Source organism: Helianthus annuus, chromosome 13 (genome assembly GCF_002127325.2).
Source record: "Helianthus annuus cultivar XRQ/B chromosome 13, HanXRQr2.0-SUNRISE, whole genome shotgun sequence".
In the NCBI taxonomy this organism is placed as follows: domain Eukaryota; kingdom Viridiplantae; phylum Streptophyta; class Magnoliopsida; order Asterales; family Asteraceae; genus Helianthus; species Helianthus annuus.
Window position 1 is genome coordinate 1,285,498 of NC_035445.2, and position 14,394 is coordinate 1,299,891.

At 38.6% G+C, this 14,394-nt stretch overlaps 1 protein-coding gene across 1 annotated transcript; it reads left to right on the forward strand.

Annotated features, from left to right (window-relative positions):
* The first annotated feature begins 1,112 nt into the window (after positions 1-1,112).
* LOC110902400 lies at positions 1,113-5,202 on the forward strand. The gene is made up of 2 exons (XM_022149068.2): positions 1,113-1,680; positions 4,991-5,202. Exons 1-2 carry the CDS (start codon positions 1,133-1,135, stop codon positions 5,058-5,060), a joined length of 618 nt encoding a protein of 205 aa, XP_022004760.1. The 5' UTR covers positions 1,113-1,132; the 3' UTR covers positions 5,061-5,202.
* Positions 5,203-14,394: the final 9,192 nt, after the last annotated feature.

Genomic DNA, 14,394 nt, shown 5'->3' on the forward strand with positions numbered 1-14,394 from the left:
AAGGCCCGGAACACATCCAAATCCGGCTCGGACTCTAAGCTACGACAAGCCAACTCGAAATGGCTAATCTTGGCAAGGCCAAAAGGATTCACCTGAGTCAAGTGTACTTCGTGAAAAAGTAACACCTCAACCAGAAATTTCGTCAGAGGCAGACGACAGTTACAGTAATCGAAAAAACGAGTATAAATCCCAATTTTCCCTGGAACGAAAGGGTAAATAGGTGTATCCTTTTTCGGAAGTACAGGGTTTAGCGATTTAGGAACCGCATAACTCTCCACATACCAGTCTAACCCTTTTTGAGTCAAGACGTTAAAACAAGCAGAGAGATTACTCTTATTCGCCATAACAAAGAAAGACAAAGCTTACTAACCTGAGCAGGGGAATCGTGTTTATCGCCAAATATAGATGAAGAAAGAAGAAGAAAGTGAAGAGGGTAAAAGGATGTAAAGTGAAATCGGAGAAAATTACCTTTTCCCCTTTATAGGGATGTGAAACCGCCTCAAGGGACCAATCAAATGGCGACACGTCATAACAACTGACGCACACCAACCGTCACATCGGGTAAAAAAGTTAAAACAACTGACGGTCACCAATCCCAGTTCACCGCCCAATTTCAAAATTTAAAATTAACAAAACGACCGCCAAACAGAGGGTCACGAATACCGGAATAACTGCGACAAATAGTTCGAAACTTTTGCTAAACAAACATTACGAACTAGGGGGACTTGATGAGGATACGTCCCTAACCGGACCGGACCAGGCCCCTGTGCCACGGAACGAACCGGACACTCCGATGATCCGACGTAACTAACTGGGTCCCACCTCCATAACTGCCATGATAACGACTGGTCCGACCCTAACTAACTCGCCACGTCAGCACACCCAAAAGCTATAAATACCCCGCCAAGGTCTCCAGCAAGGGGTAATCGCTATTCTCTCTCTCCCTGACTTATTCACTCCTCACAAATACTTATTCTCACGCCCGAGCTTGGTCACAGAGAGGCCCCCCTCCCTGTGACGAGGCTAACGGTGTGCTTGTCTGTTGTGATCTTGCAGGATTTTTGCTGGATCATCTGAAGCCATACTCTGACTAGTTCGTCCCAACTGGTTCTTGAGTCTTCATGTCAACAAAATGTCTCTTCATTCTTCATCTCGATCAAAACTAACCGACTTTACATTCTGTAACACTTTAGATATTAACAATATCGAAAAACCACCCTACAAAGACGAATACCCTTTGGTCTCCACGCCCTCTTTTGGGCCGAAAACGGGCTATTCGGGTTATAATTGCTCGTCGCCTTCAACAAAGGCGCGAAACAAGATATTGGAAATGATGAGAAACCTACCCGAGTCTTGTCAAGAACTTTCCCTAAAAGATATCGTTATAGATGATGTTGAAAAACAACAATCAACGCTTGATCAAAAGAGTGATTTGAAGACGGGTTTTAAAGATAGAAAGACGCCTAAGAGAGAAGCCAGAGAACGCCCTATCTCAAGGAGTGTTAGCTTGGATACTGGGGTCTTTATGCTCAAGATGTTCAATCCGATTTCATGTGGTGTGAAAAAATCTCGAAGTGCATCAAGGATAAGGTCGAATAATAATAGTTTTAGCAACAATAATAGCAATGGATCAAGCCAAAAGCGTAGCAATAGACGTTTGGCTCCACAAACCAATTCTAGGTATGTAGTATTTCTCCTTATTTGGATCGCGCATGGTAAATATATTCGCTTTGGTTTCCCATTACATTTTTATTGTATAATATTTTGTTTTTGAATTTGCGTGATATTTTGTTTTTGTATTCTAGGTGTGTCTTCATATCGGTTTTTAAATATTTTTATTTATTTATAAGAACAAACCTTATAAACACACTTTTTTACAATTATTCTTATACTCGTAATTTGTCTCACTTTGTTACATTACTAATATGATACAACTAAACTACTTATTTTAATAACCTAGTATATATGTTTCTAATGAAATCTAAATAAGAATCAGAGAAAAATGCCCGGATAGTCCCTGTGGTTTCGCCTTTTTTCACCTATAGTCCCCAACTTTCTAAAATTACCTGAATAGTCCCCAAGTTTTCAATTTTCGTTCCCGGATAGTCCCTGGGTCTAACTTCAGTTTGTTTTCCCTGTTAAGTGGGTGTGAAATGACCAATTTACCCTTAATCTAAAAACAGAACAGTTAATATGTTAATACAGGTGGGGCCACATGGTTTATTATAAACATAACCCTTCTTTCTCTCTCTCTCGTTCACTATACCCACCAGCACCCACCACTACCCTCCACCGGAGAAGAACCACCACCACCACCGCCGCCTACCGCCACCAATCATCGCCTCTTCTAAAACTTAAATTGGGGTACCAGCAAAGAGTAAGATTGTATACCCGGATCATAAAAAAAGCAACCAATCAAAGCAGAATCCATCATCAGGAGCCATGAATTTCCCAACGATAGCTGTTGCGGCAGGGCGATATTCAGCGGTGATGATGGCGGCGGGGGTGGTTGTGGCAGGGGTGGTTACGGAGAATTGGGGGGGGGGGGATGGTGGTGGTGGTTAAAGGGGGAGATGGTGGTGGTGTAGTTCGTTTTTCCGGCAGAGAGAGAAAGAAACAGAATCGGTAACCGGTGATTGTGATGATTCTAATTTCCACACAGCCTCTCTGTTTCACCACCAGCGCCGGTGATTGTGATTTCAATAGCGCTCGTTCTGATCTAGGGTTTACTCCGGCAGCCGAGATGATTGTTTCTTATCCGATTCCATCTGATTCGCATCCTGTCATTACCTCTGCTCTGTTGTTGAATGGGGATTCAATTTTAGATGACGGTAATCTCACATATAACCTCCTTGACTCATTACTTCCTGTTCAGGTATCTTTTATGAACTACACCATGAGTGTTGATTGTACACATGATTTCGCATGGGTTAGACCTGTTATGGCCAGTAATAGTCCTTTTTCGCCTTTTTTTTTTGCTAAATTGCAAAGACTGGGTTTCAGTTTTGTTATTGCTTAAACTGATATTGGTATAGCTCCTGGTCCAACTCCGGCTGAACAATTTTCAATTGATAGGGATGTTACCCACTATCCGGTGTCGAAGCTGGAGATGGTGGTGGTGGTGATGGTGTGGGGTGGAGAAGATGAAGTGGGTGGGGTGGAGATGTTTTATTTGTTGTTTTTTAATAGTAAGGGTATTATAGTCATTTTACACCAACTTAACTGAGAAAAGTAACCTCCATCCACGCCAGGGACTATCCGGGAACGAAAATTGAAAACTTGGGGACTATTCAGGTAATTTTAGAAAGTTGGGGACTATAGGTGAAGAAAGGCGAAACCACAGGGACTATCCGGGCATTTTTCTCTAAGAATCAAGTTATAAGTACTTCTTTTATCCATGGTATTATAGCCTAGTGGTATCTTGGTGGTGGGATAAGGCTTATGACCATTAGGTCATGGGTTCGATTCCCACAAAGGGGGTTTTCCCAGATTTATTGGGTTTTCTCCTGAATTGGTGTATAGATATTATTGCCTAGTGTTGGTGTATAGGCATTATTGCCTAGTGGAGATGGATATGATCGGGTAGTTCTGCTGGTGGCATGATGATAATCCAGTGGTCCGTCAGTGATCCAAATTTACCGTTCAAAAAAAAGTACTTCTTTAATTAATTGAAAATAAGTATATTAAACTACTAATAAATTGTAAATCTATATTTATATAATAAAGTAAACGTATTGGGGATAAGTGTCGTATTACTATGCATCCTCAAAATTGTTTTCCTGCCCTTTTTTTTCTTTAAATAAGTAATTATTTTCCCATAGTTAAGTTTTATTTTACGTCTTTAGATTTAAATATTATTTATATAATTCCTAACTGATAAATGATAAGCCATAATTATAGATAAGTTTTTCTTTTTTTTTTTTACGTATTCTTTAGATTCAAAAATTATTTATATATTTTCTAACTAAACTTAATTGGTTACTTTACAAATTTCATAATGTATTAAAATTCTTAATGTTATGTTTTTCTTTTATATTCCAACTAAAGAATATTCAGTTCATTCATGATTTTTTTATTACTATTACTATTATTATTATTATTATTATTATTATTATTATTATTATTATTATTATTATTATTATTATTATTATGTGGTTATATAATCAGGATGTCACACAAATGAAACTACATAAAAGATAAGCGGCTTATAGTCTAGCTAGCATTATAATGACATGTGATAAATTTATTCCTACAAATTATCTACCAAACTGCATAAAATAATTTTATTCTTATTGTTGTTGTTGTTGTTCTTGTTCTTGTTGTTATTATTATTATTATTATTATTATTATTATTATTATTATTATTATTATTATTATTATTTTGTGTCAAATGTTATAATTTAGTAAGCCGAAGATTTATTTCCCATTTTATTTCATTCTCTTTCAAATTTTATTATTCAATTTTAAAGTTTTAATTAAAAAAGTCAATAGTATCTTATCATAAAAACCGTTTTATCATATTTTAATCTTCATTATTAACTGTATTTATTTTATTCATTATATTTATTTTATTCAGCCTGTGTAATACGCGAGGTTTTAACCTAGTTCATATAATATAGTATATTTCAATTCACAAACATTTCAGTTAATAATAAAGTTTTATTACATTCATAATTTATAAACCATATTTTTAAGTTCTTTTTCACAAGTAATTGTACATTAAGTTAAGTACACCAACAATATCCTTAGGCACAACAGATGAAGCCCCTTGTTTTCGTAAAAGCTTTTTTGAGCTCCTAGGAAGTTAAAATAGCTCAAAGTTATATATTCAATATTCTTATCTACAAGATCATGATGATGGTGTGGTTTAAACGGTAAAGATCCCACTAGAAGGATGCATTATTTTATTGAAATACGAATGAATTTATATAAGTGACTTTTTCTATTTTATAAATATTAATATATGGGTACTGGGGTCCTGTGTATGTAGGTCTGCAGATTTTGCACCAGGATGTTGGTTTATCAATAAACCGTGGAAGCAAAGAGGCTGCATTGTCTGAGACTATGGAAATCAGTTGTATCAGTAGATTTGTGATTTTTGGTCTTTATATGCTTCTTTGTATAATATGAAAAGATTAGTAATTTTTGTTTCATATAAATTAAAACATGTATAAGAGAACAAATTTGCCCACAACCATAACATCTGGGAATTGAAAAACAAAATTGAAACTTGAAAACCGAATAAAATGGCCCAATTCAAGATAAGGAATCTCCGATACAAGGTAAAATCCTAAATTATTACTAAAAACATCGACTACCTAAACAGAATGTAGAAACAAATCCTTAATCTAAAATTGAACTGGGAATAGTTATGGATTGAATTTCCCACTTCCTGACATCATGGATCACCCTCATCTCCTATAATTTCGATTGATTTCCCTCCCTCTCGTAACTTGATTCCATCCATTCAGCTTTAAATGAGCATGCCTGATCCAGTGTGACCCATTCCTAGTATTGGTGTGACACCTGTGTCACCGCGACCATCAAACAAATACCAAGCCGATGAAATATTATATTTCATACTTGGGATCTTGTATAAATATGTGTATCTTTTGCACATATCAATTCTTGTTCAATTTCAAACTCTACAACGCTTTCTGGAGAATTATACGCAACCTAGTGTGTAAACGTACTCAGTTTAATGCGACAAATACCCCGGAACATCAACATATACTCAACATACCTTAAATAACATTTACATGACTTAGAAATAAGTTTTGAAGGCTTTGGTATGGCAAAAACAAGTTAATTCGCTTACAGGGACTAAACTTGACAAACTGCGAAAGTATGCCAATTTGAACTGTAACGAACATTCCGGAACATGTCCATAAGTTAAACATACCATAAATATCCTTTACATAGCTTAGAAATAGGCTTTGAGGGGTTTGGTATGCTAAAACAAACTTTTGGATCATTCAGGGACTAAAAGTGTCAAAAAGTGCACAAGTTTGCACTTTCGCGCATAACTTACGTTCTGAATACATCCGGACATCCAAAAATTTATGTAAGCATCCTTATATTATGCCTTAGTGTTTGGCATGAGAAAAATCCATTCGTCACGCATTTTGGATCGTTTTTCGCACTTATGCGCATTCCGTCGTAATTAACCGAACATCGCATTCGTACGGCCAAACGAACCGTCATCCGGAATATTTTTGAGCATATTTCAAGTCCCCTACACTTTAGCTTCATCTTAGAGCCTTGAAATGAGGTTAACGGGGCTTAAACGTGCCAAAAATGGGCCAAATTGCATGTTTCTGAAGTGCAGGGACTAAAACTGAAAATTCTGAACTGTGACCCTCAGGCGGGGCGCGTAAGGATTGCCCAAATCCTTACGCGGGGCGCGTGGGACTATCAGACCAGATTCAATGTTGAATCCACTTGCAGTTGGCCTTTCGTTCGTTCAAGGGGCAATGCCCTTTCACCCAATCAAGAGCCAAGGGCCATTATTCAGTAACCACAACATTTTGACAAGTGGACGCTTAGGATCGTGGCACGATATTCAAGAAACGATCCTAACGGTTCTACTTTTCCTATAAATACCCCCCCTTGTTGCCAAAAACCCACACAATCTGATCAAAATGCTCTAAGTTGATGCCATTGCTTCATACCTGAGCTCTTTGATCTAGATTAGCATTCGGGGACCCTCCGTAAGTATTCTTTCGTTCTTTTATTCGCTTTTCGAGTCCGAAAGTCAACGTTTTGTTGACTTTCTGCATTGACCAGCCTATGGTCAACACGAAGTTCATTAGAACTTCATAACGTGAGCGTGATCACGATGGTTATAGTCCATAGTGACTATACCTACTGATTACCACGTTATTTAGGCTCAGTGATGAGTCGTAGTTTCGGACAAAATGCGCATTCTTGCGTATTTTGTAACCAAACTACTCGTGAGCATCAAAGCCGTTTGTTTTGATGCCAAACCTGTTTTTCTAAACTTAGTTAAGCATGTTCTAACATGCTTAGCTCGTCACTTTTAGTTTAGTGCTTTTATAGGGTCGTAAGGTAAGCGATCTAAACCATCGCTTATACTTTCGAACCCGACCCATTTGGTCGATCATTAGGATCCGACCAAACACATTAGGTGACCATAGCTATAACCTTCCGAGGTTATGCCTTGTGGTCACGATGTTAGGCGTTCCAAACGCGTTCTACGCGAACGACGCGTTAGGGTAGCATAAGCTACCTAAACGGGTCGTGATGGGCCGTAAGCACTTAGGTTAAGTTTCATTTTAGTATGTAGGCTTTGTTAAACCATATTATACGAGTCTCCATACTCGTTTGGTTTACGAACCCGCATACTATCCGATCCTTCCGATTTTGGTCCGGTATATTAACATAGCTACCTATTAGGTGCCGTTTGATATTCCGTGATCTCTAGCACTATCTGGTTATTATACAAGGAATTCAAAGCAATCTCAGGTGAGTACATTGAACCCCTCTTTTACTGTTTTCCAAACTGTTTTGGGGTGAAACGCATGTGCCTACTTGTTACTTTCATGCTTTCCGGTTTTCACATCATATACTTGCTATGTTCGATAGTACATATATAGTACATGATTTCATGACATTTCATGCTACGTACGCCCATTGTGTGCATACGTAGTACATTGTTTCACATTGCATTTCTGTTACATATGCTCATCCAGCATATGAACACATTATACTACATTTTGAACCGTTGTACTCTACAATACATCTCATGCTACGTACGCCCATTGTGTGCATACGTAGTACATTGTTTCACATTGCATTTCTGTTACATATGCTCATCCAGCATATGAACACATTATACTACATTTTGAACCGTTGAACTCTACAATACATTTCGCGCTACGTACGCCCATTGTGTGCATACATAGTACATTGTTTCACATTGCATTTCTGTTACATATGCTCATCCAGCATATGAACACATTATACTACATTTTGAACCGTTGTACTCTACAATACATCTCATGCTACGTACGCCCATTGTGTGCATACGTAGTACATTGTTTCACATTGCATTTCTGTTACATATGCTCATCCAGCATATGAACACATTATACTACATTTTGAACCGTTGTACTCTACAATACATTTCACGCTACGTACGCCCATTGTGTGCATACGTAGTACATTGTCTCACATTGCATTTCTGTTACATATGCTCATCCAGCATATGAACACATTATACTACATTTTGAACCGTTGTACTCTACAATACATCTCATGCTACGTACGCCCATTGTGTGCATACGTAGTACATTGTTTCACATTGCATTTCTGTTACATATGCTCATCCAGCATATGAACACATTATACTACATTTTGAACCGTTGTACTCTACAATACATTTCATGCTACGTACGCCCTTTGTGTGCATACGTAGTACATTGTTTCACATTGCATTTCTGTTGCATATGCTCATCCAGCATATGAACACATTATACTACATTTTGAACCGTTGTAACCATTTGACTATGTGAACCGTCTTAACCCTTCGAGTATATGAACCGTTTGTAACCATTGAACCGTGTAAACCAGTTGTATCCATTGACCTGACTTATAGTTGACAATAGACATTTGACTATACATAAACATTTCTACCGTTGTTAAACATTTCATCTTGATGGTTTGGTTTGAGTAAGTGATTTAAGTAACGAGGCGTGTGTAATATGATACAAGCATGGTGGATACGCCGCTGGTACTTCCTATATATAAGTGTTTGTATGGTATTACATATCGTAGCGTTATTTAAATCATTTCAATTTGATACATAGAACATTTTATACAAATAACACGCTTTTCACAAGACACTGAATTACAAACAACATATCTTATACAAACCCATTTTTACATGGTTATTCAGTTAACCATGCATTGTTCTCTTATTTATATATATCATCTGATCTTACCGTTTTTCAAATGATTTACAAGACAAAGCAAATTACAAGGTTCATGACTAAACATTTTCTCAAACATAAGTCATGAATTCCGTTTTCACAAAACCAATGTATATCACAGGCATTTTTATGCTGACGTACATATTTTCACATGTGTTTTCAGGAGATGATGCATAGGACTTATCAAGACATACTTAGGCGGACCTGTGCCTTAGTGACTTAAAACGAGACAAGAACTAGTTAATTTATGTTATGTATTCTTTGGTTCTTGTTTAAGACAATGTAAACTTTCATGTTTGATTAATAAAACGAAACTTCGTTTACCATGGATTTGAAACAATTGATTCTGTTACAACACTCCCCGACATTTCCGCCACGTTTTGTATGTTCTACGTGGTCGGGGTGTCACAGAAAAGTTGGTATCAGAGCCAATGGTTATAGGGAATTAGGTTATTAGTAATGCTTTGACCTAGTCTATAACCTTCCTAGGATCCTAACGCGAGTTTACTTGCGTTTAGTCACAAAACAATACCGTCACCTATCCTTAGGCGACGACCACAACAAGAACATAAATTTCGAAACCGCTTTGAAAACCAATCATCTGTTCTAGGATGATTGATTACTAGGTTTTGAACCCTCTGTTATAAGGTTTTGAACCCCTTTGAATTTTCCAAACTCCCGTCAAAGTTTTGGGTCCTAAATAGTGTGAACACGTGCGAACTGGAAGAGTGAATGCATGTACCCTGGGTTTTCTGTCTAACGTTAGAGTGTTCGTACAAATCCACATAGTCGGACCAGTCACTCTTACCTGGGAACTCTTGGGGTGAGTGTCCACTTATAGGCGAGCATGTCTTCGCGTTACACTATGAGGATCTATTTGCTTTGATTCAGCCTTGGTGTTGTTTGTTTGCTTCATGATTCAAACAAGTGACCATCAACCGTGATTATGGTCAGTGATTGTAACATCCTATTCTTACCCAATACCATTTTATTTGTTTCCTTTCATGTTTTTCCTCTTTTAGAATGCCTCCTCGACGCGAACACCAGATAGCAACTGCCGAGCTGGCAGAAATTATTGCGCAGCAGATGGCTGCTCAATTCCCAAATCTCTTTGCTTAATGGAACCAAGCCAACAACAACAACAATGGTACATGCAATTTCAAGAACTTTAACTCGGCTAAACCACTCAAGTTTAGTGTTTCTGAGGGAGCAACTGGGCTTCTCCAATGGTTCGAGAGCATCGAGAATACCTTTCGCCACTTGCAGTGTCCGGAAAATCGCAAGGTCGAGTTTTCTTCGAGTGTCTTTCAGAAGAGGGCTCTTACATGGTGGAACGGGGTAATGAGAGACCGTGGTGCAGATGTTGCTCTAGCATAAACATGGGCTGAACTGAGAGCTCTTATGATGAGAGAGTTTTGTCCTCGTCATGAACAACGAGCGTTGGAGAAGGAGTTTGATGATTTGAAACAAGATAGTGGCGAACACAGGGCATATACTGATAGGTTTGAGGAGTTGAGTCTACTTTGCCCGACTATGGTCGCCCCACTCGACAAGGCTATCGAAAGGTACATCGACGGCCTGCCTGACTCGGTACAAGACATTGTCACTGGTAGCAACCCTACCACACTCCGTCAGGCCATTGAGCTATCTGCAACCTTGACTGAATCGCAGATCAGAAAGCATAAACTTTTTCGAAAGGGTGACAAGAAGCCAATCGAGGAATCAAAGACCATGGATGAACAGACTGAATCTCCTAAGAAGTCAAAGAAGCGAAAGGCTTCTCAGAACTTCGCCGTGGTCGCTCACAATGGTCAAGCCGTCCCCAACCAACCAGCTCAACCCCCTGCTAGAAAACCATACAATGGAACTGCACCTTTGTGCAACCAATGTGGCCTCCATCATTACGCCAATGTACAATGCCGCAAATGCCAAACTTGTGGACTTATAGGCCACATAGCAAGAGTCTGCCCAGCTGCAGCTGCGCCAAACCAAGCTGGCAACAATCCTGCTCAAGGTCGTTTTCTACCAGGCTCTTGTTTCAACTGTGGCGAGATGGGTCATTTCCGAAGAAATTGCCCAAAGCTTGCTAATGCAAATCCAGCACAGGGATGAGCATCCGACTGACTAGAAGACAACATCGTTTGGAAATAATCACGTCTTATGTATTGTTTTCTTTTGTTGTCAAAGTCCAAGAAACAGTTGTTATCGTTGTTTATAAATAAATCTTTTATTTACATTACAATGTATTGCTGTGGTTGCATGCATAAACGACATATCCCTTACAATACCGACAATCAAGAAACCGTATTCCTTGAAGAACAAACTACCCCCAAAATTCTCCCATTCTATAATCACTTCCGTCTTCCACAAAATTCCTAAGTACCCGTTTATTCTAAGGAAACAAAGTACAAGGCGCAGGTTACAACACAATACGAATACCCAAAGTACCACTATAAATCCTTAATAGGGTGCCTAAGGATTTCCCGTAAGTCTTTAATTGTTGTATACCTTCATTCGAATGTGGTGATTCCTTGTAATAAAAAAAAATCGAATTTTGGGAGATCTTTCTATCTTCTCAGATAGATTCCAGTGAACATTGAGACCCGTCGATTGGTTTCCATATCCGTATACAATCAATAACAAGTTAATAACAAATTATAATCAAGTTAAACAATTATGTGACTTTGTGCTTATGTGTTCCCTTATGTGTTGTTATGTTATCCAAATCCTCGTAGGATCTTACATATCCTTGTACAAGAGATTCATAGTAGGATACCCAAAGGTATTACTTAAAATCCTCAATGGACTTCTATGTTATAGTTAAGTCCCTCGGATTATAACGTACTACTTCATAATTTGACCCTTGAGTGGTCTAGTTAAACAGATTTATCCAAAAATCTGGCTAGGGATATCATGTGATGATATAGCTGAAAGGACTCCTTGGTGGCCTAACTAAGAAGATCCCCTGTCGATCTGATAAAAAAGACCCAATGGAAGTCTAGTCACCCTCATCACAAGTTTGATATCCTTCCCCAAAACATTACAAAACAAACTGTGCGGACTGTGCAAGGGATTACGTAATTATGGATGCATATATAATTATGGAATTTAGTGCACAGAAATCACAGCAAGTTCTGTCATGTGTCTAGAGTTAACCCTATTCATTTCCAACTCTAAAGAAGCAACCGTTGAAAATGACTCCGTTAGTTCATTTTCGTTTCTGACGATTTATCCGTTGGGGAAATGAATACCCGTTGTGTAATCCTTCATTTCCAACTCTGATGAAGCAACCGTTGAAAATGACTCCGTTAGTTCATTTTCGTTTCTGACGATTTATCCGTTGGGGAAATGAATATCCGTTGTGTAATCCTTCATTTCCAACTCTGATGAAGCAACCGTTGAAAATGACTCCGTTAGTTCATTTTCGTTTCTGACGATTTATCCGTTGGGGAAATGAATATCCATTGTGTAATCCTTCATTTCCAACTCTGATGAAGCAACCGTTGAAAATGACTCCGTTAGTTCATTTTCGTTTCTGACGATTTATCCGTTGGGGAAATGAATACCCGTTGTGTAATCCTTCATTTCCAACTCTGATGAAGCAACCGTTGAAAATGACTCCGTCTGTTCATTTTTCGTTTCCGAAGATTTGTCTGTTGAGGAAATGAACATCCGTTTGCTTATTCCGTCATTTCCATTTCTGAAGAATACTCGTTGAGGAAAATGACTCCGTCTGTTCATTTTTCGTTTCTGAAGATTTGTCCGTTGAGGAAATGAACATCCGTTTGCTTATTCCGTCATTTCCATTTCTGAAGAATACTCGTTGAAGAAAATGACTCCGTTTGTTCACTTTCGTTTCTGAGGAATGAACGTCAAGGAAATGACAGGATACTGCCTTGCATATCGCTGATGGTTATTTGGCAGAGTCACAAATAGACTCCTACGAATAAATTTCGGGACGAAATTTCCTAAAGTAGGGGAGACTGTGACACCTGTGTCACCGCGACCATCAAACAAATACCAAGCCGATGAAATATTAAATTTCATACTTGGGATCTTGTATAAATATGTGTATCTTTTGCACATATCAATTCTTGTTCAATTTCAAACTCTACAACGCTTTTTGGAGAATTATACGCAACCTAGTGCGTAAACGTACTCAGTTTAATGCGACAAATACTCCGGAACATCAACATATACTCAACATACCTTAAATAACCTTTACATGACTTAGAAATAAGTTTTGAAGGCTTTGGTATGGCAAAAACAAGTTAATTCGCTTACAGGGACTAAACTTGACAAACTGCGAAAGTATGCCAATTTGAACTGTAACGAACATTCCGGAACATGTCCATAAGTTAAAAATACCATAAATATCCTTTACATAGCTTAGAAATAGGCTTTGAGGGGTTTGGTATGCTAAAACAAACTTTTGGATCATTCAGGGACTAAAAGTGTCAAAAAGTGCACAAGTTTGCACTTTCGCGCATAACTTACATTCTGAATACATCCGGATATCCAAAAATTTATGTAAGCATCCTTATATTATGCCTTAGTGTTTGGCATGAGAAAAATCCATTCGTCACGCATTTTGGATCGTTTTTCGCACTTATGCGCATTCCGTCGTAATTAACCGAACATCGCATTCGTACGGCCAAACGAACCGTCATCCGGAATATTTTTGAGCATATTTCAAGTCCCCTACACTTTAACTTCATCTTAGAGCCTTGAAATGAGGTTAACGGGGCTTAAACGTGCCAAAAATGGGCCAAATTGCATGTTTCTGAAGTGCAGGGACTAAAACTGAAAATTCTGAACTGTGACCCTCAGGCGGGGCGCGTAAGGATTGCCCAAATCCTTACGCGGGGCGCGTGGGACTATCAGACCAGATTCAATGTTGAATCCACTTGCAGTTGGCCTTTCGTTCGTTCAAGGGGCAATGCCCTTTCACCCAATCAAGAGCCAAGGGCCATTATTCAGTAACCACAACATTTTGACAAGTGGACGCTTAGGATCGTGGCACGATATTCAAGAAACGATCCTAACGGTTCTACTTTTCCTATAAATACCCCCCCTTGTTGCCAAAAACCCACACAATCTGATCAAAATGCTCTAAGTTGATGCCATTGCTTCATACCTGAGCTCTTTGATCTAGATTAGCATTCGGGGACCCTCCGTAAGTATTCTTTCGTTCTTTTATTCGCTTTTCGAGTCCGAAAGTCAACGTTTTGTTGACTTTCTGCATTGACCAGCCTATGGTCAACACGAAGTTCATTAGAACTTCATAACGTGAGCGTGATCACGATGGTTATAGTCCATAGTGACTATACCTACTGATTACCACGTTATTTAGGCTCAGTGACGAGTCGTAGTTTCGGCCAAAATGCGCATTCTTGCGTATTTTGTAACCAAACTACTCGTGAGCATCAAAGCCGTTTGTTTT

What these genes read in the sequence shown, in the direction of transcription:
- LOC110902400 (XM_022149068.2), top strand. Translation starts at nt 1,133, where the DNA reads ATGTCTCTTCATTCTTCATCTCGATCAAAACTAACCGACTTTACATTC. An exon ending in GCTCCACAAACCAATTCTAG is followed by an intron (nt 1,681 to 4,990) that starts GTATGTAGTATT and finishes CTGTGTATGTAG; the next exon opens with GTCTGCAGATTTTGCACCAG.